We start from the raw sequence: 27,950 nt of genomic DNA on the forward strand, positions 1-27,950 counted from the left end.
CTACTTTCTGTCCCTATGGATTTGTCTGTTCTGGACATTTCATACAAATGGGATCATAAAACATGTGACCTGTTGTATGTCACTTCTCTCATTCAGCATGATGTTGTCAAGGTTCATCCACATTGCAACGTGTGTCAAACCTTCATTGCTTTTTATAGCTGAGTGATATTCCATTGCATGGATGTAGGCTTTTTAAGATTCGGGTCTTTCTGCAAAGACACACACATGCCACCTGCTCAAGGCAAAAATATTCCTGTGACAACAGTACCTGGTCTACAGGAAGCGCTCCATAAATGTTGGTTGGACCAAGGAATGTATTAATGGTACATTCTGGCTGGAGCTGGTGACAACAGCTCTGGGGAGTGACACCCCTGGGCTCCCACCTTGTGAGCCTCTCTCTCATTCTTTTAAAATAGATTTTACTTATTTATTTTTAGACAGAGGGGAAGGGAGGGAGAAAGAGAGGGAGAGAAACATCAATGTGAGCGAGATGAGAAACATTAATTGGTTGCCTCTCCAACATGCACCCACCTGGGACAGAACTGGCAACCCAGGCATGTGCCTTGACCTGGAATTGAACCTTGACCTCTTGCCTTGCAGGACGATGCACAACTGAACCACACAGGCCAGGGCCTACCTTGGGAGTCTCTTATCAGCTGTGGAACGGAGGGATCTTCCCATCCTCTGAGTCTCAGCTTCCTCTCTAAAAATAGTATGAAACAATAACTAGTCAAAATTGCTCCAAGTATGAGCCTTAGAGAGTCAGCTGGGCCAGGTTTAGAGTCCCAGCTCTGTCCTTCCCCTCCACCTGACCTTGGGAGTGACTGTCTCCCTGGGGCTCAGTTTCCCCATCTGTATGATGGGGCAGGCCCACCAAGGTATGTCTGGGGACATTTAACGTGGCTCCTGGGGAGAAGTGAATGAGAGCAAGGCAGGCGCAATTTCCCCCTGGGTGGGGCAAGTGGTCGAAGGAGTGGGGAGGGTGTTTTAGGCAGAAGGGGCCCCTCCTTTTTGCTGCCAGAGGCCGCGGGCTGGCATAGGCGCATGCGCAGAACAGCCTCGCCGGCCCCTTTATAAGCGCTGAGGCGGCGCTGGGGCTAGCGGAGCGCAGGGCGCAGGAGCTGGACCTGGCGCTCGAGAGCCAAGCTGAGCGTCCTTTGTGCCGGGTAACCGCCCAGGGATGCGTCCGAGCTAGAAGACAGGTGGGGGTCCGTCGCAGGAAAGGGGGCTGCTTGAGGGAGGGTCCTCGGGGTTAGGGAAATAGCCCGGGACTGGGGAGGGAGCCTTCGATCAGAGAGACGCCCCCAGAATGGGGAGGGGGTTACGGGGTGAGGGGGACCTCCGGGTTGGGGAGAGAAAGCAAACTGGGAGGGCGCTTGGAAATGTGACAGGCACTTGGATTTGGGGATAAGGTTATCTAGGGAATGCGGAGCCTACCCCATGGTGGCGAGGGGGCCTGATTGGGGATGGGTCTCAGAATTGGGGAGGGGGCACTGGGAACCAAAGCCAGGGGGGAGCACTCCTAGTTTAGAGAGAAGAGAGAAGAGGGGGATACCAAGATGCTGTGTCAGGACTCTGGGACAGGGCACCCCAGTGTCTGAGTGAGACACCCCAGTATTTTAAGTGGGGATTCCCAATTTGCAGATGAATAGAAGATGCCAGGCTGGCCTGCAGCAGGAGGGGGTCCCCATATCAGCCCAATGGAAAGGGGTTTGCATAGAGAGTGAGGGGCCACAGGGAAGGGGTACCCTGTGGTCTCCCCGTCCTTTTGGCCCATGTCCTATTACCATATCCTGACTCAGGGCGGAGGCTCTGGGGGCTTCTTCCCAAGGTGGTCCTTGCTGTTCCCTCAGGCCTGGAGTCAGGGTTCCTTCACCTCTCCCATGGAGCACACAGGGTCTCCCAGGTGAATCAAGGGTCAGAGCCTCCTGAGCACAAGTTGTAGATATCCAGGACTTGTGAGAGGCACTAATCCAAAGAGGGGGGCCACCATAAGCACCTCCATATCTGACAGTGTCCTCACAGTGAGACACAGACCTGTGCCTCACCCCTTCAGTTCCAGCTGTCCATATGGTTGCATGTGGGAGTCCTGGTTTGATTTGGAGGCACAGGCACTGGGAAGTAGGAGGCTGGGACCCCAGACTCAGCTTGGATGGCAGCGACCCCCATCCCTGTGCACAGGGCTTTGTTCCTCTCAGCATCATTAATGGGAGACAGCCAGGCTGAGGAGAGGGTTGGCCCTGGGCCCCAGTGGGGTACTTGGGGGAAGGGCAGGGAGGGAGGGGTGGGCAGACAGTGAGAACTCAGAACCCAGCAGCCTCCCTGGCTTCCAGGCATTCCCAAATGGAAGATGACCCTCCAGAAGGTGGAAGCTTTGTGTGTATGTCTACCCCATGCTGGGAGAGGGTATGTACCCATGGAGGGGGGGTGGTCTGGGGTCCTCTGTGAGTCTAATGTGACAGAAATGTGTCTTTGCCTGGAAACTTGTGCCAGGGGCCACGTCACCAGATAGCAAAATGATGTGTGCCTATCAGTCACCAAGGCCACATTTGCCCAGCCCAGTCTGTGCCAGGGGCTGCCATTCCCATGTGCATGTGAGGAGCTGTGTCTGATGTTGTGACCTCATCAAGCGGTTTATGTGGGGAGCCTGAGAATGTGGGTGTGTGTCTTTGTACAGAAGACGTGCTGCCTGCCTTGTAAGTGCCCATATTGTCTCTCTTTGTTAATGTCATTGTGAATCTTTACATGTGTGTCTTTCTCTCTTTTTCCTGGGCTCTTGTCTGAGCTGTGTGGCTGCGCGTGATGTCCCATGTGTACAGCAAGGGTCCTCTCCATGTGACCGGCAGTGTGGACCCTGAGTGTGAGGGTTTGAGATGTAGTCTGTACACAGAGTTGGACACTAAAAGGGAGACATTGGCAAGCGGTTCAGGTCCCAAAGGGGCAGCCTGGAATGATTTACTGAGCTGGCTTCCTTTCTCCTCCAAGGAGTTCCACAATTGTGCCTATGCACTCACATACCCCCTGACTCCTTGCTGAAGGGCACTCAGATTCACACCTCCAGAGACCACAAGGGCCCCCCTATGCTCCACTGGTGCATAGAGCTGCTGGGGACCTGGACACAAGTCCATACACCACAGGGCACAACCTCATTGACATCCTCACCCAGACTCAGCACCCTGATGCACACCCGGGTGCAAGCACACAAAAATGCCCATTGGTGCACTGGCTGGTATGGCTCAGTGGATTCAGTGCTGGCCTGCGAACCCAGAGGTCACTGGTTTGGTTCCTGGTTGGGGCACAGCCAATAGATGTATCTCTCTCACATCAATGTCTCTCTCTCTCTCTCTCTTTCTCTCTCCCCCCTTCCTTTCTCTCTAAAAATAAATAAATAAATAAAATCTTTTAAAAAATGTCCGTTGGCAAACTCACCTCACTGCCCACTGAGACAAGAGGTATTTGTGAGAAGGGGGACACCTACACACCATACACCTCCTCCTGTCTTTCTGCCCCTCCCCCAACCTCTGCAGACCCCCTACTTGCATATGCATGAGGCTCATGCATTATTCATGAGGAAACAAGCCCCAGACAGCTCTGTAAATGTTCACCTCTGAAGGCCCTGATGAGGAGATATTTTTAAGAGAAGGGGTGGGGGTGTGTGAGGTGCAAGTAGAGGGAACTGAGTGTGTATGGGAGAGCATGTGTGCATGGGGGGTGTACTTGAAACTGTGTGTCACTGTATTGGGCCACCTCTGTGTATTTGAGTATGTACATGAGGCTTTGCACAAAGAACTGTTTTTTAATTTAACATCTAGGACTTCACAGGTCTTAGCTCATTCTATCTTCACAGTAACTCTATGAGGTACATGCTGAGTGATCCCTATTTTACATGTGGGGAAACTGTTTAGGTCATGTAACATGTAGGGAATGGAAGGCAAACCCTGCCTTCTGGATGTAGTCTGAGCTCTTAACTATAGTGTGTGTGTGAGAGAGAATTCTTGGAACTTGCCCCTTCCTCAGACCCTCCTGGGATAGGTGCAGCCCAGAGTCCTGCCCCACCCTCCAATACCCAGCCAGACAGTCCCAGTGGCTTGCCTCTACACTGCTGTGCAGCTCTAAGCAAACCGCTAGCCCTCTCTGGCCCTACCACAAGGAGAAGACCAAGAGGGCACAGACGCTGCATTGCTGCCCTAGTTCAGCACCACGGACAGGTCCTGGGTTGGCCTCTGGGAGCTGGGAAAGGCCCTCTGGAGGGGGCCAGCCGGACCCCCATAAATCCCTATTCTGGACTCCACCCACACTTCCTTCTCAGGCTTATTCTTTTCAGGAGGGAGATTGCAAGGGGTGAGTTTATAGGTGATGTTCTAACTTCCCATCTGCTGGCACTTCCTGAACTCTGGTGAGTCCTGAGTCCACCCAGAGGGGCCCCCTCCCCAGGGTTTTTAATCTCTGGAAGAGTGTGAGGTCATGGAGGTCACTGCTGTGTCCCAGTACTTGGGATGGGCCTTGCTTACAGTTCACACTCAGTTGTCCACTTTATGTCCGTGGGCCACAACCCCTGTAGAAGGCTGGACCCACAGCTGGAGCCTCTGTGGACCTAGGAGGTATCTCTTCACCAGACAGTGGGAAGTTAGGGGGAGGGGATGGTGGGAATGGGCAAGGCCCCTTCCTCCTGCTGGGACTTGGCAGCGCCTCAAAAATCCCAGAAACCAAGAATAGAATCTTGGCGACAACCAAATCCTGGAACTGAAGCTGAGAATCGTGTCATTCAGCAAACCCAGATTAAAGGCTGGCTTGGAAACCAACCTGCTCCTAGGCCTGGGACCCTATGCAGGCTGGGACTGGCAGCTGCTCTTTAAGAGAACCCCCACCACAGCCTGATGAGGAGGCCAATTTGAAAAATAAGTTGGTTAAACTCAATAATAATAACAGCTGAAATTTACTCCTTTATGCCAGGCAGTTCTAAGCAATTTATATGTATTGACTCATCTATTCTTTTCAACTACCTGGTGTTATCCCCTTCTGACCTATGAAGAAACTGAGTCACAGAAATGCTAAACTCTGCCCAAGGTCACAAAACAAGGACCAGACAAAGTGACAGCCCCAGGTTCTGATTCACTCTAGCACCTGTACTTCTGATATGAGACATCACTGCTAGCATTCTGAAGTCAGCTGCTTCTGGGTTTGGATCCTGGCTCTGCCCTTGCTTGCTGCCTGTGTGACCTTGACTGACACACTGGTTTGTCTGAGCCCCAGTTTCCAGATCTGTAGAGGGGGCACTTGGTTTTTCCATGCCAACTGTCTGGGAAGTTTGTGCTCACCCCTCTTCCCTCCCTCTCCTTCTTCATCCAGGTCCAGGATGGGAGCTGTGTCTATCTGGGCCTCAGGCCTCCTTTTGCTCCAGATGCTGCTTGTGGTGGCTGGGGAACAGGGTGAGTTGGCCTATGCAGTGGGAGAGGTTGAGGTCTGAGGGATGGACAAGATGGGGCAGCTTTTTAGCTCAAGAGCTTTCTGCTGGTTCCCTGGCTTGGTATGGGGAATAAAACAAGAATAGATGAAAAAGGTCTTTGAACAGTCAAAAGCGAACAAGACACCTGAGAGGTTATTTTTAGTCAATGCCAGCAAAGGCTGGAGGTGTCTGCCTTTCACTGTTTTGCTATGATGAGCTGGAGAGAGAGAAGAAAAGGATGGGAAGGAAAAGGAGGGAGAAAGAGAAAGAGAATGGGGGAGGGAAGATGGAGGGGGAGGGAGGAAAAAGAATAGTGTGTACATTGATTAGTGATGCCTGTCATGGGCAGGGCAATGGAAATAAAGGTCTGTGTGTATGCATCTCCTGGCGTTTCCCCAGTGGTAGTCAAAAGCCCAGGCTTTAGAAATGGTTCCCACCCAAAGAGGATGATGACATGAAGCTACCTCTGCAGATGGTTATGAAAATCTGACGGGCTGCTTGCTATCTATAAAGTGCATGTTATATAGAAGGTACTCTACAAACACCATTTCCCTCCCAATGGCTACCTCTCTCTTAACTTCTGGGGAAACTGTGGCTCAGAGAATGACAATGACTTTCCCATGGCCACAGTGAGTCAGTGACAGAGTCACTGGCCCCTGGGATCTGGACTTTGAATGGAGACAGAACTACAAAGGGATTTGATCCCACTCCCCTTCTGCTCACAGACTGGGGTGCAAATCACAGATCTGTGCCCTGCATCGTGATGTTGTATAGGCAACCTAACCTCTCTGGCCTCAATCTCCCTACCTGTAAAGTGAAGGAAATAGTCTCTGCTGGTCCTTGCCTCTGGGTCAGGTCTCTCTCCACCTTCCGCATTCCAGGCACACAGGATGCCACCACTGTTGCCACTACTGCTGCTGAGAAGGGGCTCCACATGCAGAAGGTGGGGTCCAGTTCTGTGCGAGCTGCACTGGCAGAGCTGGTGGCTCTGCCCTGTCTCTTCAGCCTGCGGCCACGGCCAGGGGCAGCTGGAGAAGCCCCTCGGATCAAGTGGACCAAGGTGCGCACCGCATCAGGCCAGTGGCAGGACTTGCCCATCCTGGTGGCCAAGAACAACGTGGTTCGAGTGGCCAAGGGCTGGCAGGGACGTGTGTCTCTGCCCGCCTACCCCCGGCACCGGGCCAACGGCACGCTGCTACTGGGGCCACTGAGGGCCAGCGACTCCGGGCTCTACCGCTGCCAGGTGGTGAGGGGCATCGAGGATGAGCAGGACCTGGTGTCCCTGGAGGTGACGGGTCAGTTGAGGGCAGGGGTGGGACCAAGGCTGGGAGGGGGAGGGGCTGAACTTGAAGCCCACTCAGTGAATATCAATGATTCCCTTTCCATATTTCTGATAAAGTCACAAAGCAGGTCTCCACAGGTACTACTGCCTCTCTAATAGCTGTCTCTCTTTTACTTAAGAGTGAGCAGCCTCTGGCTTGGTCTCTTGTGGACCACAGGATTCCATAGGATTTCACAATCACGTTTTAAGTCCATTTCATAGTTACCTATTTTCACAGAAGGGAAAGGATATTGGCTTTCTGTTTAAAATAGTAATATACATTTCCTTTTTAAATAAATTTTTAAAGGAAGTTTCTTTTTAAAAAGTTGATTAAAATATATAATAACAGTCCATAAATACTGTTTAACCAATTCCTGTATTAAATCCTTGCTGTTGAAATATCCAGTGTAGTTTTTGTTTTCCTAACTTATCAAGGCAAACAAGGCAAATTTATTATTATTATTATTAAACCAAAGCCCTAGAACAGAGAGTGGCATGGTAGATGCCCAACAGATACTTGAGAAGTGACTCAGTGAATGGATTGTCGTGTGGAAAACCGCCTGCAGACTCCTTCCAGGAAGTCAGTATCGCTTAACCTCTGTTGGCCAAGGGCAAATCCCTGGAGCCCGGTCCTAGGGCAGTCTTCCCCTCCCAACAGTGTCTCACTGTATATTTTATGGGGTTAGCCAGTCATTCCCTTTCCAAGGCCTCACTTCTCAAAACCAATAATCCTCAAAGAAAGTTGGTAAGTGATGCAGGAAAGAATTTCCACATCTGGGTTTGTTCAATTCATTCATTCTGCCAAATATTAATTGAGTACCTATCACATGCCAGCCTGGGGCTAAGGACACTGTTATGACTGAGACACAGCTGTTGACTTTGGGGGCTCTCAGTTTGATAAGATGCAGCAAAAAGTTTCATTCTTTTGCCTTGCTCAGTCATTTTTTCATCCCTAAATTAGAATTTGACTCACAGTATGCCCCTTCAATAATGGGCTTCACATCCTGACTTACATACAAGTCACCTCCTCCAAGAAGCCTTTTGTGATTCCATTCCTAGGTTGGACCATAATCACATTTGATCTCCCATTGTTGCCAGTGCTTCTCCTATTGATGCATGTACTTAATTCCTAAATGGCAGAATCTCTCTGGCTCTTCTGCATGTCTCCTCTCATCTCCAAGGCCTAACCCTGGGCATGAAGAATGCTATTTTTGGAGTCAGAACTTCCTGGATATGAATTCTGGCTCTGTCTTAATCTAGCTGTGTGGCCCTGGCCATGTCCCTGTACCTCTCTGAGCCTTAATTTCAAAAAGATAATGCTTATAAATGCTTTTTATGTAGTAAATACTTAACAAATTCTAGCCCTTTATGGCCATTGTTATTAGTGTCCTTGTCTGTAAAATGGGGGCATATCAGTCTCACTCCCCATCACTGCTCTAGCACCACGTCTGGTGCTGAGGGAAGTCAGGTCGTCCAGAGCAGTGTAGGGCAGCAGTTCTGTTGTTATCAGACTGAGGGGTGTGGGGCACTCCGCAGAGGGAGGTCTATTCTTGAAGATTCCAGAGTAAATCAGCCCCCTATCCTGGATGTTCCTCTACAGGTGTTGTGTTCCACTACCGGGCAGCCCAGGATCGCTATGCGCTGACCTTCGTCCAGGCCCAAGAGGCCTGTCGATTCAGCTCAGCCACCATTGCAGCCCCACGGCACCTGCAGGCCGCCTTTGAGGATGGCTTTGACAACTGTGACGCTGGGTGGCTCTCTGACCGCACTGTTCGGTGAGGGGGTACACAGGGTGGGAGATGGAGAGCTAGCCTCTGGGGAAACATGGTTTTTGGGGGCCCCAGGAGCACACATCCTTGTTTTGTCAGGTATCCTATCACCCAGTCCCGTCCTGGTTGCTATGGCGACCGTAGCAGCCTTCCAGGGGTGAGGAGCTATGGGAGGCGCGACCCACGGGAACTCTACGATGTGTATTGCTTTGCCCGTGAGCTGGGGGGTAAGTCTGGGGCTGGCAGGACCCTCCCCTTCCCTGAGCCCTGTCACCTCCCCCAACCCCCATCCTTCTCAAGTCTCATCCTTCTTTAAACCTGCAGCCAAGGCTTTGGCCTACTCCTTACTTGAGTTTTCCTTCCCTCCCTGAGCCCCTCTCCTCTGTGCCCCTTCCCTCTGTCTGTACCCTTCCCTCTCTCTACATCTCTTCCCTCTCTGAGACCTTGTCCTCTTCTCTGAGCCTCTCACGCTCCCAGCCTCCTCCTTTCCTACCTCATCCTTCTCCCGAGCCTCTCCCTTTCTCTAAAGCCCGAGGGACCTCATTTGTAAAAAGAAGCTACAGCGGCCTCTTCGGTCAGGTCCGAGCTATTTGGAGTGGGCTCCACTTCCCGGGCTCCTGGGTAGGGTCCCCTAGACGCTCCTGATTTCCTCACACCTTCCCACGCCTTCCCACAGGCGAGGTCTTCTACGTGGGCCCGGCCCGCCGCCTGACCCTGGCCGGCGCTCGTGCCCAGTGCCGCCGCCAGGGCGCCGTGCTGGCCTCGGTGGGGCAGCTGCACCTGGCCTGGCACGAGGGCCTGGACCAGTGCGACCCAGGCTGGCTGGCAGATGGCAGCGTGCGCTACCCGATCCAGACGCCGCGCCGGCGCTGCGGGGGTCCGGCCCCCGGCGTACGCACAGTCTACCGCTTCGATAACCGCACCGGCTTCCCTGCACCTGGAGAGCGCTTCGACGCCTACTGCTTCCGTGGTGCGTGGGAGGCCTGCCCGGGGGAGTGCGTACCTGTTGTTCACGCTCCCGAGGGTGCATCCCTGGTGGCCTCGTCCTAGGGCACGCACTTTGGTAAAGGCCATCCACCACACCAAGAGCTTTGCTTTCTGGTGGAGGCAGTCTGGGCAGGGGAGAGATTCGTGGAAACTACTCCGCGATAAGCCACTCCCTGGGTGAAGGCCACGCCCCTGAGACAGGCTTTCCCCTGGAGTCCCACGCTGGGGGAAGGAAGGAGCCTCAAGCTCTGGCTGGAAGTCTTGTTTAGGGGGTGGGCTACAAAGCCTGAGGTCCCTGAAAGACAAATCCCTGTATGGAGCATCTTTTATCTGGAGCCATGCTCAGAAGCACCCCTTGAGGAAGTGATGCTTCACTGGGTCAAGCCTCATCCCCAGAGATGAGACCAGGGATGACCTTTGCACTTGGGGTGGGGCTACAATCTCAGAAGCTGCAAAACTCAACTCAGGGGAGTTGGGTCTTCTATCTGTGTAAGGGGGAGATTCCATTTAAGAAGGCCAAACCATTACGCACTTTCTCCCTTGATGGGGAAGAGCCAAGGCCCAGGCCTGACCTGTCCCTGAGAGCTGACCACTACCTGATCTTCACCCATGAGCCAAGTTGTCTCTTGACTCCTTACTGTGCCCAGTTGATTCTGAACTTGACAGTGGGTGAAGCCTGAATAGTGAGGATGATAACTTTGCATTATCCTCTCTCAGTCCGGGGGATTTCAGAAACCACCCAGAGAGAGAGAGAGGGCCACAAAGAGACAGAGATATACAAGTCTGTGCTGCAGTATGCTGGAATGTGGGTAGACTTCAGGCAGAACTTCCCAGCCCTTGAGCCTAACACAACCTCTTCTGCTTTCTCTCACAGCTCATTACCTTTCTCCACAACATGGAGACCCAGAGACCCCCTCATCTGGGGATGAGGGAGAGATTCTATCTGCAGAAGGACCCCCAGCCCAAGAACTGGAGCCCAGCCTGGAGGAAGGGGAGGTGGTCACCGCTGACTTCCAGGAGCCTCTGGTGTCCAGTGGGGAGGAAGAGCTTCTGATCTTGGCAGAGAAGCAGGAGTCTCGAGAGACCCCTAGCCCGGCCCTTGGGGTTCCCACGGTAGCCTCAAGACCTTCCCTGGAGGCTGAGGAGGAGTGGCTGAGCACTGTGGCCCCCTACTCCAGCAGCCTGGAGGCCAGCACTTCGGCTAGTACACACAGGGAGGCGACTCCAGCTGGCCCCATGCCCAAAAGGAGGGGACGCTTTAAAGGGTTGAATGGGCGACACTTCCAGCAGCAGGAATCCCAGCAAGGGCTGGAGGGGAGGCTTGAGGTCAACGCCCAGCCCCCCACCACCCCAGAGGCTGCTGGGAATCATGTGGAGCCTCCCCTGACCACTGCAGCCACAGACTCATTAGGGAGTGGCAGGAGCCAAAGTCCCTGGGCTGTGCTGTCCAATGAGGTGGATGTGCCCGGAGCTGGTGAGTGGGGTCCAAGGAGGAGGTGGGACATGAGTGGGTGTCTGAGGGGGACAGGGGGAGGAGGCTCTGAGTCCCTGCTGGGTCCCCTGGCATCAGAAGCTGTCTCTTCCCCAGGCCTAAACCAAGGATACTCGATGAAAGGAGCTGCCGAAAGATAATCGCTGTTGTTGATATTGTTGCAGGTTCCCCTGGTGGCAGGAGCTCCACAGAGCCCTGGCTGTGGCCCCCAACAGTGGCCCCACCCAGCATCCCAGGCCCCAGCAGAGCCCTTGGCTTCAAGCTGGAGGAAGCCAAGGGCCCCAGTGTGAGGCTGGCCACCCCCAAACTGCCCCGGTCCCACTCAGAGGCTACTGCCCAGCCTCCTAGCCCCTCAGAGGATCCCAACACTGTCCCCTGGGAGGCGTCTCCCATGGTCACTTCCCTAGACCTCCCTGTCATGGCCATGCTTCGTGCCCCTAAAGTGTGGCTCCTACCACACCCTATGCCCCTCCCCACGCAGGCCAGTGGGGTCAAGGGTCACAGTGAAGCCATGGCCACTTTCGCACCCTCCCCAGCCTCAGAGACCCAGGCCAGTCCCCAGGACCCCATCCACCCAGAAGTGTATTCCTTGCCCACTTCCTTGGGCCTGACAGAACAAGATAGAGAGGCCATGTTCCTGACATTTGGTGACCACGAAGCAGGAAGTCCCACAGCCCCCTCACAGGTAGCCATGGATACACAAGCTGGAACCAGTCCTAACTCTCCCAGGGCAGACTTTGGAGAAACTGGGGAGACCATCCCCACTGGACTAGGCAAAACTGAGCACCCCAGATCCAGCCCACAGGCTTCTGTGGATGGGAAAGTGGCAGCAGATTTCACCCCCATGGAGATGGCTACGGAGCCCCTGGGAGGAAGAGGCATCTCAGGGTCTGAGTCTGGGGTCTTCAACACAGCAAAGAGCCCCACTTCCAGCTCACAGGCCACCATGGAAGAGGCACAGGGCATGTGGCCCTCACTACACAGTGAACAGCTGGACCCCTACCCCACCTCTGCACCATTGAGAGGCCCCAGAGTCTCCCTGAATTTGGAGCCTTGGGCTGCTACAGACGGAGGAGGTACAGTGGGTCCTGTGGATTCCACAGCCATCAGGGACTCCAGTGATACTGATGGGATTTGGAAACCTGGATCTCATATGGTTGAAAGAGATGAAAGCCCCACCATGAGCCCTCTGGTGGCCGTGGATAAAAATGTGGTGACATCCCTCATGTCCCTGGACCAGGGGGACAAGGGTGAGGTCCTGGCCACGTCCACAATGGACTCCTCCAGCTCCCAACCCCACCCAGAGCCAGAGAGCCAGATGGTGACCTGGGGAACACAGGGAGCCTCAGCCCTTCCACACGAGGACAGCCTCCCTGGGAAGCCTGCTCGTGCTCCTTGGACATCTACAGCGGCCAGCACTAGCAAGCCTGTGTCAGAGTCCTTGGGGGAGCCTACAGTGCCGTGGGACTCCCCCAGCACCCTGCCGCCCACCCCTTGGGTCCTGGACAAGCTTGAGCTGGAGGTCCTTGCAGGGAGTGCCAGTGTGGAGGAGGCAGCAAGTGGAGAGGAGCCGGCCCTGCAAGGCAGTTCTGCAAATGGGAGTGCAGAGCAAAGTGAGTTCAAAGCTGGTGGCCTCACCCAGCCCACTGTGGTGAGGGCTCTGGGATCAGGGGTCAGGGGAGCCCAAAGTAAGGAAGAAGGGTTGTCCCTTGGGGCCTGGGAAGGTTTCTAGCAGGGGATGCTGTGGGAGGTGGAAACTTATTAGGTGTGTCCAGTTGCAGACAGGGACACCCTGGCAGAGGCACCAGCCTGGCCAAAGGCAGAAGATCGAGTTGACATGTTCCTGAGGCACAGCGAGTGGTGGGAAAATGATGAGGCATTGAGTGGAGTTTGATTTTGGTTCAATTAACAACTTATGTTTATGGACACACAGAGTCAGGCAGTGCTGTGTAATGCTGGGGGGGGCTAGCCTTCAGGGATGCCCCAGTCTGGAGAAGACAGAGCTAGACACAGACACCCCCCAGGGGGGAGCTGGATGAAGGAAACAGGGCAAGAAGAGTGAGAATTGCAGCTGGAACTCAGTGGTGGTTTGTAAGGGACTTTGAGTCACATGAAAAGTAGGTGCTGGGAAGGGGTGGGAGCAGGGGGCCATCACTCCCATTTTATAGGCAGCAAACCGAAGCTCAGGGAGGACTGTCACTACCAGCTAGTCAGCGGCCTTACTTCAGGGGAGCCCAATCTGTGTAAGACTTAGCTGCTCTGTGCCCAGCAGAATTCATAGAAGGCCATCACCCTATTCTCCTGGAGCCGGGTCTGCCCGCAGCTCACCTGCAAATTCTGGCCTGTTTTTTAGATCTTCCATATGGAGCTGTTTTTATGGTCAAGTGAGCTTTAAAAAAAATTCAGCAGCTAATTAAAAGGCATTTTTTTCTGAGTTGCAAAACACACATTAATACAATTGATATTACACTTGCTCTCTTTTTTGAAGGCAAAGTGTGCATGAGAGAAATAGCAGGTGCACGGTTTTGTCACCCATCCTGTCACCCCTGGGCTGTGTCCCAGGATAATTTTCTTTTTTTAGATGCTCAGGAGGCAGGCAGACACTGGATATGGGCACCTGAATTGATAAAGGCTGATGCTTATATGGGCTGTTGGTGACTGCCCATATCATATACTTGGCTTATTCAAGCACTTTACTGGAATCATCTTGGTTAATTCTTATCATGCCCTTGTGGGATAAGTTTTAGTGTGATCCTCAGGTTAGGATGGGGAGACTGAGGCATAGGGACAAGTCAAGTGACTTGTGCAGAGTCAGGCAGCTGGGACTGTCAAAGATAAAGTTTGAATCCAGGCCAACTAACAATATAGTCTGTCTCACCCACTAGACTGAATAATGCTTACTTCCCATAAAAACAAACAAACAGAAAAAACTCCTGAGGTCTTGGGAGGGGTGAGCTTGCCCTGCAGGGAGTGGGAATCAGGAAGAAGGCTCAATGCCAAAGGGGCTAGAGAAGGGGGATTAGCGAGGTGGGAGGGAGACCATGCAGAGGGGTGTGAAGGAAAGTGCATTTGGAAGAGCCCCCAGGACTATGGCTGAGTCTGGCTTGGTCTTTGTTGGAGTCTTGGTTCCAGACTGAAGCCAGTGGCAGCCAGGTTGGAAAGAGACAGGCAGCACTGGGGGTGAGGGTGGGGAGAGACTAGGGTGTCTACCCACCCAATGCTTGCTGCAGAAATGCTAATGAAGCCAAAAATAAATGCAGCACCAGCAAGCGACTGAGTCACCGCGAGTCCGTGGGCAGCTGTCAGCAGCTCAGGGCACCTGGTGAGACTCACGTATTCCTGCGCCCAGCAGCCCCACGCATGTGCACACACGTGCTGGGGCGGCACTAAGGACAGACACAGCCACAGGCCCCTCTGGCAGTTCGCGGGGGCACATGCCACCACCCCAGAGACAGGCCTCTGTCCCCACAGGAAGGCAGCAGCCACCTTCATTCAGTTAGCAAGCAATTACTGAGTGCCGGCTATGTTCCAGGCCCCGTGTTGAGGCCACGTCTCTTATCCTCTGAAGGCTGACATTCTAGAGCAGCACTCTAGAACTTTCCTGATAATGGAAATGTACTGGGGCTATGCTGTCTAATACAGCACAAACCAGCCACACGTGGCTACTGAATCTTTCAAAGTGGCTGGTGAAACTGAGGAACTGCATTTATACTTTTATTCGCTTTTAATTAATTTAGACTTAAATAGCTATATTTGGCTGTCATGTGGAACAGCACTGCTTTGGGGAGGAGGCAGGCACAAACACATCGCATTGACCCTAACAAATAACTAAATGGTATCAGAGGTTAGAAAGTGATACAAACAAAGAGACAGGTGAAGCAAGGGGTGGGGGGATGCCAGTGGGTAGTTTCTGGTTCTGGAAGGAGAGTCAGAAAGACCTCTCTAACCAGATGAAATTTGAGCAAGCCTGAAGGAGGCCAGGAAGGAGCCATAAAGAGTTCTGGGGGAAGAGTGTTCCAGGCAGAGGGAACAGCTTCTGCAAAGGCCCTGAGGCAGGACCCTGCCTGGCATGTAGGACGAGCAAAGTCAGAGTGGTTGGAGCAGGGTAAGCAAGGGAGAAAGCAAAAGTGGGGCAGGGAGATGTTGACCAGATTGTACAAGGCCTCGTGGGCTGCAGTGAGGACTTTCTTGTCCTCTGAGGGCACTGGGGAGCCATGGAGGGATCTGGGCAGAGGAGGGACATGACCTGACTCAGGTTTACATAGACTCCCTTTGACAGTTGCAGGAAGAACAGTCAGTAGAGGGTGAGGGTGGAGGGCAGGAGATGTAGGAATTGGTGATAACTTGTTACCACCTCAGTTTCTTTTGAGACTCTAGACAAGCCCAAAACAGAAACAAATTCTAGATTATAAAGGCTGGAAAGAGGGCCTTAAACTGGGCTACCAGAACCCTGGAGGCCAGTCTCGGCTCTTGTATTGTCCCACTGTGTGGCACTGAGTCAGGCCCTTTCCTGGGGCTCAGTTTAGTGTCTGTGCAGTGGAAGGGTTGGATGCAGCCCTGACAAGGGAAGGGTGTCAGCTGGGGAAGGATGGGGTTCTTGGTCTGTCTCTCCCAGGCTCCTTGATGGAGACCATCCACCAAGGCATCTGGGCCCCCAAGATGGGGAGGGGAGATCCTCATGCCTCCAAGGAAACCCAGCTGACAGGAGAAATGGCTGGGGCAGGGACCGACATTCCTAAATGCACCCTGGGTACCTGGTGCATGCCAAGCATCTCTGAGACCCTTCGAGAGGCCCGAGACTAATATACAGACAGCCACACATGGCATTATGGTCAAGATTGGGAGAGAGAGGTGAACTACTTTTATTTCCATTTTTTAGATGAGGCAACTGAAATTCAGAGAAGTAATTTGCCTAGGGTCCCCTAGTGAGGGGCAGAGCCAGGACTGAACTAACTTCTCGGACTCCAGAGCCCATCGTTTTAACCACTATAATCTACCACCCCCCTGCAATGTAACTACTGGAATTGCATCAAAAGATGTTGAGCCCAGATGAAGGAGGTGATGGTTCCCACTCTTCCTAGTGCTGTTCATACCCCACCATCAGGAAGTTTACCTCCACTTCTGTGCTCCAAATTGTGAGAAATACAATGACCAACAGGGCATGTCCAGGAGAGAGGGATGAGTCAGGGAGGGCACTGAAATACAAGTTCTAGAAGGTGATTTCCTAAGAGAAGCTTTGGGAAAACCATTCCAGTTCAGTCAGAGAAAGGACTTTGTCACAGGCAGGGCAGCACACAGGTGGTTTGGGGAAGTTTCTGAAAGGAGTAAACTTGTCACAGGCGCATGTGAGAGGAAGTTGGTGAATACCTACGGGATAGTTACAGAGGGGACTCCATAGAGAGGGATCGAGCCAGAGGGCTTCGGGTGCCTGAGGTCTGGATTCTAGGAAGGCAGACCTGGTGGCCTGACTGCTCCCTGCACTGCCTGCCCCTCCTGCAGCCCCCTTGGATCCCTGCGAGAACAACCCTTGCCTGCACGGGGGCACCTGTACAGCGAATGGCACCATGTATGGCTGCAGCTGTGACCAGGGCTTTGCTGGGGAGAACTGTGAGATCGGTGAGTGCCCCAGGCTTGGGATCAGAACTTGCACTTGTCTGACTCCAGAACCCTGGCTTTTGTTTGCCCCAGCAGCCATCCCCACAAGAACTCAGGGTTCACAAAATGCTGGCCCTAGATGCTCCCTTCACCCCCGCCCGCTATTCCTTGGATCTGGTAAATCAGCCCAGAACCAGTCAGCCGAGTCTCATCCTGGCGGCCAAGTCTCTGGCGTGCTGCCTCCCATTACTGCCAGGCAGGGGCAAGGTGGGAGAAGATAAGGTGCAATAAGGCTCAGACTCCTTCCAGCCAAGAGCCCCAGGGGACCCTACCCTCTCCTGGGTGAGCAGAAGTGGTGGTACCACAAGAGTTGGATACTCACCCCAAAGCCCAAAATAAGAAATATGACAGATTATAAAATTATAACAATAAATAGAAATAATACAATTTCTTTTTGTAAATATTTTATTTTTAGAGAGAGGGAAAAGGAGGGAGAAAGAGAGGGAGAGAAACATCAATGTGTGGTTGCCTCTCACACACCCGCACTGGGGACCTAGCCCGCAACCCAGGCATGTGCCCTGACCGGAAATTGAACCAGCAACCCTTTGGTTCGCAGCCCGCATTCAATCCACTGAGCTACACCAGCTAGGGCAAAATAATACAATTTCTTGAGCCCTGTGCATCATCTCATCAATTTCACAACCTTCATAGCCATGCCACTAATGATAAATTATAACAATAAATACAAATGATGTAAATCCTTGAGCTCTCCCATTGACTCTCAACTCACAACTGCCCTGAAAAAAGTGCCATTGCTATTACCACTTTGCAAAAGAAAAAAGAAACTGAGTCTCAGAGAATGGAAGTGACTTGTTTGGTGTCATACATGCCTCAAGAACTGTCTACGCAGGGGTGGTAGGAGAGGAAGTTCAACTGGACATCTGTCTCTACAAGCAGCTTTGTGACTCTCCGCAAGTCCTCGCAAATGCTCTGCCACTCAGTTTCCCTAGGTTCTGCATTCTAGAACGACCCTCCAGCTTTGATCTCTGGGTATGTTGCCAAGAATATGATCAATGTTCTGGAGTCAGGTGGAATGTTCTGCACACCCTGGCCCTTAGCCAGCTCAGTGGCATCTGCTCTCATTAATGCTGTTGTGTTAATTATGTGAGGCTCCACCCCTTTGACCTTCAGAGGCATGGCCCTCTTTGTGCAGACCACTGCTGCTTCACTCTGGTCCAGATGGATGGCAGGATCGTGACCGCATCTTCTGTCTGGTTTCCTGTGGGGTCTGGGAGCCAGGGGGGTGCTGACCTCTCATTCAGCCTCTCTCCCTCTCCCCTCCAGACATCGACGACTGTGTCTCCAGCCCCTGTGAGAATGGAGGTACCTGCATCGATGAGGTCAACAGCTTCATCTGCCTTTGCCTCCCCAGCTATGCGGGCAGCCTCTGTGAGAAAGGTGGGTCTCTGCTGAGACCCCAGAAACAGGAGTGGGTATGGGGGCCATAGACTCCCACACATCCTACTGGTCTCCATCTCTGGGTCTGTAGCTGAATCCAATGGGAGACAAACTGGCTTGTTTTTTTAGATAAAACTCACATAACATAGAATTAAGCTTTTTAGAGTGTATAAGTCAAAGGAATTCAGTACGTTGACATTGCTTTGCAACCACCGCCTCCCGCAAGTTCCAAGATATTTCCATCACTCCAGAAGGAGACCCTGCCCCCATTACTAGTTGCTCTTCTTTCCCCACCTGCCCACCCCTGGCAGCCACTGATCTGTTTTCTGTCTCTGGATTTGCCTTTTCTGGACATTTCTTATACATGGAGTCACATGTTATGTGTCCTTCTGTGTCTGGATTTTTTAAGCACAGCATCATGTTTTTGAGGTTCACCCACACTGTAGCCTGTCAGTGTTTCATTATTTTTTATGGCAGAATAATACTCATTGTATGGATGGTCCAAGTTTTGTTTATCAATTCATCACTTGATGGATTTTTTGGGTTGCTTTCCTCTTGAGGCTAATATAAATAGTACTGTTATGAACATTCATGTACAAGTTTTTGTTTGAACACCTGCTTTCTATTTTTTCCCCCATTCTTTTTGGAGGGGAATGGCTGGGTCATATGATAATCCTATGCTTAACTTTTTTTAAAAAAGATTTTATTTATTTTTAGAGAGGGAAGGGAGGGAGAAAGAGAGAGAGAGAGAGAAACATCAATGTGCGGTTGCTGGAGGCTGTGGCCTGCAACCCAGGCATGTGCCCTGACTGGGAATCAAACCTGCGACACTTTGGTTTGTAGCCCGCACTCAATCCACTGAGCTACACCAGCCAGGGCTTTATGTTTAACTTTTTGAGGAGCCACCAGACTGCTATTAACAGCGGCTGCCTGTTTTACATTCCCACCAGCAGTGCACAAGGGCTGCAATTCCTCCACATCCTCACCTGCACTTGTCATTTTCCTTTTTAAAAATTATAGCCATCCTAGTGGGCATGAGGTGGCATCTCACTGTGGTTTTGATTTGCATTTCCTAAGGACTAATCATGACCTTCTCATGTGCTTCTTGGCCGTTTGTCTATCTCTTTGGGAGAGATATCTATTTGAGCCCTTTGCCAGGAGGGAAATTTTAGGCCCTTCTGAGACCATTTCCTGAGTTTCCAGGTCCACACTGAGGGTGTGGTCCTGCAGATCAGAGATGGAGACACCACAGGTGGGACAAGAGGGGATGGGTATAATATCTTCCCAAAGAACCTCTTCCAGCAACAAAGAAAAGAAGTGAATATGGGAGGGGGAGGTGAAAGGGTGGGGGACAGAGCCTCAGGGGAGGGGGACAGGCCCAGGGAGAGGGGTGACCTAGCCCCACAGTGACCTTGGATAGGCCCTGTCTCTCACTGGTGGGCTGGCTGTGCTCATGGCCAACAGGGCAGGCCTCTTGGGTCAAGGCCAGTGCCCCTCACACTCCCTTTCCACCTCCCAGACACAGAGGGCTGTGACCGTGGCTGGCACAAGTTCCAGGGCCACTGCTACCGGTACTTTGCCCATCGGCGAGCATGGGAGGATGCCGAGAGGGACTGCCGCCGCCGAGCTGGCCACCTGACCAGCATCCACTCACCTGAGGAGCACAGCTTCATTAACAGTAGGGATTCTGGGGTGGGCAGGAGTGGCCCTGCAGTCCTTTTGCCAGGGAAGTCCCCCAGGATCCTGAAGAAACCACCTTCCTGAAGCTGTGTTCATTAGCGCAACCCTGGCCACTTAATAATTTCCAAGTCTATTTATTTGTTTGTTAATTCATACATTAACTTCACTCATTCATTTATTAGTTTGTTCATTCATTCATTCATCATATATTTACTGAGCGCTTGCTCTGTGCCAGGTCCCATTCCAGGCACTGGGACACGGCAGTGAGCAAGATGCACATTGTCCTGTCCTCAGGGAATACCATTCTTGTGGGGGGTTTAGGCAAACAAGTAAATATCTAATTAAAATACATCCATACTATAATTTAGCTGGCCCTTAGTAGGCCGATGACAAGTAAAACACCCAGGGGAGGGAAGGCAATGGGGGAGCACCTGTGGTACATGGGATAAAATGGGAAAGGAGCTGTGCAGAGACCTAGCAAAAGTGTTACATAAATTAAATCTGGCTTCTACTGATTCATTCATTATCCGTCTGTTTGTCCATCCACTTATTAACATTTCCCCCATCCCATCCCCTAATTTTTTTTTTTGGCTCTTAAAAAACTTTGTTGGGGAAATATACATGGGTGAGAACTGTCCTTGGAGGCATCTCAGGACACTGTCCTCCATCTCGCTGGGCAGTTGCAGTCCCCGGAGACCTCGGCCCAGACGCATCTGACCAGTCTTGGTGGGGCCCTCGTCTGTGACTCCTGGAGGGCCCAGCTCTGGGAGTGGCCACTACCCCCACTGCTGCCATCCCCTAATTCTTTCATTTGCTCTTTCCCTGGATCACCCTTTTCTTTTCCTCATTGCAATCAAACATCCTCCTCCGCTTCCTCTGGCCTCAGTAACTGGCTCATTAGGTCTTACCACCGCCCTGTCCAGAGCCCCCTCCGGCTCTCCTGTCCCTTACCCTCATTTCTGCAAAGATCTGACGTGTCTTTGCTTATTCCTTACTCTGGCCATTTGTTTAAGCCACAAACTGTGGCAAGGGCAGCACCTAATAACAGCCCTTTCTGTGCCCCACCCCAATGCCCCAGGTAGAGGGCAGTCAGAGCTCCAGCCTATGCCCTGGCTGAGGGAGAGCCTGGGGTCCTCCCTCACCACCACCCTTCCTGCCTTCGGCTCCTACCCTACCTCCATCCTTCCACCCCTGTTCTCTTCCCCTTAACCCCCACCTCCATTCCCTTTCCCCTCCAGACCACCTCTAGGCTGAGAAAGGGGCTGGGTCCTCCCCTTCCACCCCACCCCTACCTGCCACTAACTGGTACCCTAGGCTTGGGGAGAAGCAGGTGCCCAGCCCTGAGGACTCCCCACCCTGCAGGTTTTGGACATGAAAACACATGGATTGGCCTGAATGACAGGATCGTGGAGAGGGATTTCCAATGGACGGACAACACGGGGCTGGTGAGTGGCAGGAGACTGGATTTCCGCTACCAGGCTGCTGTCTAGGGTCCCACCTGGAACAGAGTGATATGGATGAGCTCTGTGGCTCTGTGGTTCTGGCCTCACTTTACCCTCTTATGCAAGTCAGCCATCAGAGGTCTGGGGTGGCAAAGGAGCTTCAGAGAAGGCCCACATCACCTAACCTCCTTGCACTTGGAGGCCCATCCACCGAGTGACTGAGGCTAGAATCCCTGGACTGGGGAAGACTCCTTTGCTCACACCTCCTGGTCATCCGGACATGGGCTCTGAGACACTCCCACATCCCTACGTGCCCTGCCTGTCCAGTCTATGATGTCCCTCACTGGGACCCTTGCTGCAGCCCCCACGAGGACACACACACTTGCTACCTACACTCCTGCCCCTCCACCTGGTGGCCATGGGGATTTTTAAAAATTGAGGGGAAATGCATATAATATAAAATTAATCATTTTATTTTTTAAGTTCTGTTTTCTCTCTTTTTTATTTTTTAAGATGTTATTTATTTTTAGACAGAGGGGGAGGGAGAAAGAGAGGGAGAGAAAAATCAATATGTGGTTGCCTCTCGCATGCCCCCAACTGGGGACCTGGTGCTGTGCTATGACTAGGGATTGAATTGGCAACCCCTTTGGTTCTCAGGCTGGCACTCAATCCGCTGAGCCATAACAGCTAGGGCTAAAATTAATCATTTCGAAGTGTATGATTCAGTGGCAGTTAGTATATTCACATCATGCAACCACTATATCCAGTTCCAGAATATTTTCAATGCCCCAAAGGGAAACCCTGCACATGGAACCTTTTAAAAACCATACATCAGATCAGGGTTCTCCCTGTTTCAAGCCCGGTCAGACTCCCCATGGTTCTCAAGATGAAGATCCACCTCCTTCAGCTGTACAAAAGAGTCTGGAAGTTCCTGAAAAAGTTAAACATAGAATTAGCACATAACCCAGCAATTTTACTCCTCGGTATGTGTCCAAAGGAAGTGAAAGCAGGGACTCAGATGCAGGCACACGCACACTCACAGCAGCACTAGTCATAACCGCCCATAAGAACAACCCAAATGTCCATCAACAGATGAGCGCATACACAAAATGTGGTCCAGCCAAACGGTAAATACAGCGACAAAGGAATGAAACACTGACACGCACTACAATGTGGGTGAAAACATCATGCTCAGTGAAAGAAGCCAGACACAAAAAAGACAGGTATGTATGATTCCATCGACATGAACTGTCCTGAGCAGGCAAATCTGCAGAGACAGAAAGTGGACTGGTGGTTGTCAGGAGCTGGGGCCAGGGGCATGGGAGCGATGCTCACAGGGACACGGTTTCTGTTTGGTATGATGAAAAAGTTCTAACAACAGGCAGTGTTGTGGTTGTACAACTTTGTGGATCTAATTAATGCCAATGCACTGGATACTTAATACTTATTAAAATGATCACCCTGGCTGCGTGGCTCAGTTAGTTGGAGCATCATTCCATACACCAAAAAGTTTTGGGTTCAATTCCCTGTCAGGGCACATACCTAGGTTGTGGGGTTCGATCCCCAGTTGAGTTGCGTAGGGGACCCAATGAATCAATGTTTCTCTCTCACATCAATTTCCCTCTCTCCCTTCCTCTCCCTCTAAAATCAATAAAAAACATATCCTTGGATGAGGATTAAAATTTATTAAAATAGTAAATTTTGTTTTATGTATTTTACCACAATTAAAAAAAAATCCACCTCCTCTCCTCCACCACAAGAGCCGACCCCTGCCCACCCTCTGACTCCCGACTCCATCAAGCATCTTCAACCCCACTGGCCTCAATTCCATTCCTCAAATAGGACAAGCTCAGTTCCACCTTTGGGCCTTGGCTCTAGCTATTCCTCTGTTTGTTCTCTGCCTGCATCATTCTTTTCCTTGAGTTTTCTTCTCTCCTGTTGCCTCCCCAGGGAAGCCCTCCTAGGCTTCCAGGCTGCGGTCGTCTTTTGCTCAGCTATTTATCTAACAGTGAGTGACCCATATTGGGAACAAACGATCAGGGAACAAGACAGGAGGCAGAGTCACAAGGGAGGAGGACAGTGGAGCTTCCCAGCCAGAGGCAGGCTGACTTGAATTGCACCCTCAGGGCAGACAGAACAGTACCCATTATAGAGATGGAAACACTGAGTCCCCAAGAGTTTGAGTGGTCTGGCCAGGGGAGCTCCCCAGTGGACAGTGTCAGAGTCTGGGCCACGATGCCAGTCCCCTGAGCACTCCCTGCTTCCCATTTCTGCAGCAATATGAGAATTGGCGAGAGAACCAACCAGACAATTTCTTCGCCGGCGGGGAGGACTGTGTGGTGATGGTGGCACACGAGAGTGGGCGCTGGAACGATGTGCCCTGCAACTACAACCTCCCCTATGTCTGTAAGAAGGGCACAGGTACGCTGCCACCCTCCCCCTTCCCCTCCTGTGGCTCACATTCACAGGGCCATGTTTTTTCTTTTTTTTGTAAGAGTCAGCCCCTCCCAGTTTTCCCTCTCCAGCACTGTATGAGAATGCTCTTTTATTTTCTACCCTTGCCACCTTGGTGCATTTTCAAACTTTCTGTTCTTTGTTCATCTAAGTGGTGAAAAGTAGTTTCTTGATATTATATTTTAACTGTTGACACTGTTATAGATGTCCCCATGTTCCCCCTTTGACCCTCTCCACCTGGCCCCTGCCCCTCCTTGCCCTCACCACTGTTGTCTGTGTCCATGGGCTCCACATATATGGTGTTTGGCTAATTTCTTCCAATCCCCCCGCCCCTCTGACAGCTGTCAGTCTGTTCTATGTGTCCATGCCTCTGGTCCTATTTTGTTTGTCAGTTTATTTGTTCATTAAATTATTGCAGTTTGCATATCTTCAAGGATAAGAATGACCAACTGTTCATACGATGATAAGCTATTTATATATATTTATTTTCCTATGACCTGCCAGTTCATCTCCTTTGCCTAATTTGGTGCCAGCTTGTTGTTGGTCTTACTGATTTGTAAGAATTCTTTACATATTAAGGTAACACTTACATGAATTCTTGTGACCACCTTTCTCTTATATTTTTGTTCATTCTTGTTTCCGTTTCTTTGCAAACTCTCACATCCTTACTTCCTTCCATTTGCTCGAATTATTCTTACCTGCCATCTCCTTCGTTCTCATCATGCATAAGAGTTAAGGGTTGGGAGGTGTTCAGGAGGTTCCTGCCTGTAGGGGGCTTCTGGTCTGGGTGGAGGAGATGGATACAGTTACTTCTAGCCTCATGAGTTCACAGCTGGGCAAAGGGCAGGACCTGGGCAGATGTGTCATTTCCAACAAGAGAGGAAACCAGCTCAGCCTCTGTTGTGGCCACTTCCCTAACTGGAGGGTTCTCTGTCCCTAGTGCTGTGTGGTCCCCCTCCAACAGTGGAGAATGCTTCACTCATTGGTGCCCGCAAAGCCAAATACAACATCCATGCCACTGTACGCTACCAGTGTGATGAAGGTTTTGTACAGCACCACATGTCCATCATCCAGTGCCAGAGCAATGGCAAGTGGGACCGGCCCCAAATCGTCTGTACCAAACGTAAGTGGCTGCCCCTAGACACCCCAAGATTCCACCTATTTGTAGTCTCCAATTAAAACATCTTATGACTACTTACATTGATTTGAGTAAATGCCTGACTGATAATAGTGTTGCATAAGAGTGAGAATTTACCAGCTTGCCTGGTGATTCCTCCATTTCCCCTCTCCCTGAGGAGGCCTGCTACTGCATCAGGCCACCTGCTTCTCACCACCTTTTGCCACTTTCCTGTCCTCTTCTTCCCAGCAGCCAGAAGGTCCCATCGAATGCGACGACACCATCACCACCACCAACACCACCACCAGCATCACCACCATAAATCACGCAAGGAGCGTAGAAAACACAAGAAACACCCAGTGGAGGACTGGGAGAAGGAGGAAGGGAATTTCTGCTGAAGAACTAGGCAAAAGAAAGCACAACCCCCTTCCACACCTCCTCTGGAGCCTTCGCCTGGGGAGACAGAGTCCAGAGAGGAACAAGAGGGTCCAGAAGCCCCTGAGCCCCAAACCACACCCCCCATAATCCTTTGTAAAAAGCCCCTCTCTCCTCTTTCTTACATATACAGGTCCTCTTGGCAGGTGCAGCCATGTGTCCGAAAATCCAGTTCGAGTCAGGCTGGACTCTGGGAGAATCTCCCAGTAGAGGGAAGCACAATCGGCAAAGATCATTCTTTGCTGCCCTGGTTTAGGCCAGACTAATGGCTAGTTGCTGAAATAAGGCTTTGATAAGGGTGCGAGAGTGTATGTTTTGATTTCCACTGAGGAATTGCTTTTCATACCAGAGATGCAGGCTTTGTAAACTCTCAGATGTCCTAAATGCAGCCTTTGGTTAAGGTCACTGTCTTTGGGAGTGGAAAACCACATGGAAGCACACTGCTTGAACTTGAGGACTGCTCTTCTGTTACCTTGGACTTGAACCCAAGTTCAGTCTTTGGTCTTGGTGGATAAACAGTGTTGAACTCCTATGTACTGAATTTTAGGAATGTTTTTAGAATACCCTCCTTCCATGTCCTCAGAGTTAGGGGTCAGAATAGTCAGAGCAATATGTGGGCAATAAGGGAAGGTGTATTGCTTATCCTCCCAGATCTTGTCCCAGTGCTGAGATTTGGTGGTTCTGCATGTGTGGTAAATCTCACACACACACACACACACACACACACACACACACACACACAGATGAAAAGATATTTAGGGCTTGACAAGCCCAGATTTCTTCCCCCTCCATCTCTCAGGGAGACAAAAACCTCCTTCCTGGACCAAGGAGGTGCCAAGTTTTCTAGCTCAGTGCCAGTGCCCATCCCTCAAGAAGACCTTGGCAGTGCACTGCCCTGGGTCCCACCCTCACCCCATCCCTGTCCATCCATTGCCTGGGAGACTGGAAATGCTTAAAAACTGAAGTAGTGACACCTACCTGCAGTCATGTTGTGGAGAGACTCACTGTGCTAAAAACTGAAGCATGTACACACATTTTTCTCTCATAGTTTTTAAAAAATGTTTTAAGTGGGAAAGAGCTCACCTGGCCTTCCCCCAACTTTGCAACCTATAAAAGGACTTTCCAAGCTAAAGTCTGGGAATCCAGCCCCTCCCGATCTCTAGGAGGAAAGATCCACAGCTTTTCTTCCATATTTTTTCTATGCTCAGCCCCTCCAGTCTGGGTAAATACCTGCGGATTAGTGTTAAAAACCCACTGGAAAATGACCCTCTGCAGGAAAGAAACATAAACAAACATATGGTCCCTCTAAAGGTTCAGTAGAGAAAGGAATGTGTGGCCTATATCTGTCCTGGGAAGTCATATAGTTGACAACTTTGGAGTGGGTACCACTCTAAAAATTTACACACTATCTCCTTGAATCTTCTCAACAGCCCATTGACTTAGGAACCATTACGCTCCCATTTTAGACATAACGAAACTGAGGCTCAGACAAGACAATGGCACTGGCTTGAAGTCACAGCCAAGACAGAAGTAAGGGTTTACTCCTGCTTCCGTCTGACTGCAAATGCTGTCCTATGCTTTGGGGAAGGAATTGGAATATAATTGTGCTCCCTCCCAGACACATAGGCAGATTTAGGAAAAGACTAAGAAGTGCAAACTAGACCCTCATCCTTGACCATGGTCTTTCGTCTTCCCTGCTATAGATATTGTCCACTCTTCCACCATACTGTCATTGTTGAGAAAGCCCAGGGATATAGGTTTGCCTTCTTGTTTTGATAATTCTTGTTGGTTTAAAAATATAATAACACATCTTCAGCCATCCATGTCACAAAAGAATTTTCCTTTGTTGGGGGTGCTGGGGATGCAACTTTTGGGGGGGGGGCAGGGTCTTAGTTTATGATCCCTGCCCTTGGCCCCCTTGTATGCTTGCCCTGCCCCCACCCCACCTCTATGGTGGGAAGGGGTTCTGGTCTTTTCTAAAGTGGGTGGTTTGTCTTTTGGTCTTTTCCTTTGGGATGTGTGTGTGTTTGTGTGTGCCACATGTGTGGCATGCATGTGTGTGTGTGTGAACAGCTTTGAGTTTCACTGGTTTTGCTGTGAGCTACAGTTATCCGTGGGTCTGTGGCATCTGACACTGTGGACATTAATGTACTTCTTGGACATTTTAATAAATTTTTTTAACAGTTCAACATGCCTGTCACCTCTTGACACTTTCCTTCATTCATTCACTCAGCAGGTACTTACTGAGAAGCTATCAAGAGCTGTGTACTTTGCTGGGTGCTGAGGAGATAGTAGTGAACAGAACAGACATCATCCCTGGGAAGTGGTCAGGGAAGGCTTCCTAGAGGAGGTGGATGGGATCTAAAGGAGTTGAGGCTCTGGCTGGTGTGGTTCAGCAGATTGAGCACAGGCTGTGAACCAAAGGGTTGCCAGTTTGATTCCCAGTCAGAGCATATGCCTGGGCTGCAGGCCAGGTCCCCCAGTAGGAGGCATATGAGAGGCAACCATACATTGATATTTCTCTCCCTCTCTTTCTCCCTTCCCCTCTCTCTAAAATCTTAAAAAAAAAAAAAGATTAACTTGTTAAAAAAATAAAATAAAGAAGGAGTTGCATTAACTTGACATGGAGGGAAAGAAAGGAAAAGAGTCTCAGGAGTAGCAAAGGCAAAAATCCTCTTGCAAAAGAGAACACGGCTCATTTGAGAAACAGCAAGACCATTGTGGCTACAGCAGAATGAGAGAGGTAGAGAGTAG

The 27,950-nt window shown here is 51.1% G+C and overlaps 1 protein-coding gene across 2 annotated transcripts; it reads left to right on the forward strand.

The window, feature by feature from the left end:
- Positions 1 to 1,094: 1,094 nt before the first annotated feature.
- Positions 1,095 to 27,385, forward strand: NCAN (neurocan). Of its 2 annotated transcripts, XM_036032639.1 has the most exons (16): positions 1,095 to 1,202; positions 2,334 to 2,406; positions 5,350 to 5,429; positions 6,328 to 6,741; positions 8,368 to 8,542; positions 8,636 to 8,763; positions 9,213 to 9,506; positions 10,398 to 10,997; positions 11,180 to 12,628; positions 16,515 to 16,631; positions 17,955 to 18,068; positions 19,588 to 19,746; positions 21,111 to 21,193; positions 23,467 to 23,611; positions 24,585 to 24,767; positions 25,014 to 27,385. In XM_036032639.1, exons 2-16 carry the CDS (start codon positions 2,351 to 2,353, stop codon positions 25,157 to 25,159), a joined length of 4,143 nt encoding a protein of 1,380 aa, XP_035888532.1. In that variant the 5' UTR covers positions 1,095 to 1,202; positions 2,334 to 2,350; the 3' UTR covers positions 25,160 to 27,385. The 2 variants fall into 2 exon arrangements, with proteins under 2 accessions (XP_035888532.1, XP_035888533.1); XM_036032640.1 differs by lacking the exon at positions 2,334 to 2,406.
- Positions 27,386 to 27,950: the final 565 nt, after the last annotated feature.

Source organism: Phyllostomus discolor, chromosome 8, assembly GCF_004126475.2.
Source record: "Phyllostomus discolor isolate MPI-MPIP mPhyDis1 chromosome 8, mPhyDis1.pri.v3, whole genome shotgun sequence".
NCBI lineage: Eukaryota > Metazoa > Chordata > Mammalia > Chiroptera > Phyllostomidae > Phyllostomus > Phyllostomus discolor.

Coding starts and splice junctions, on each gene's coding strand:
- NCAN (XM_036032639.1), top strand. CDS start 2,351: ATGACCCTCCAGAAGGTGGAAGCTTTGTGTGTATGTCTACCCCATGCT. Junction 18,069..19,587: donor GGGCAGCCTCTGTGAGAAAG/GTGGGTCTCTGC, acceptor TCCACCTCCCAG/ACACAGAGGGCTGTGACCGT. Junction 21,194..23,466: donor GGACGGACAACACGGGGCTG/GTGAGTGGCAGG, acceptor CCATTTCTGCAG/CAATATGAGAATTGGCGAGA.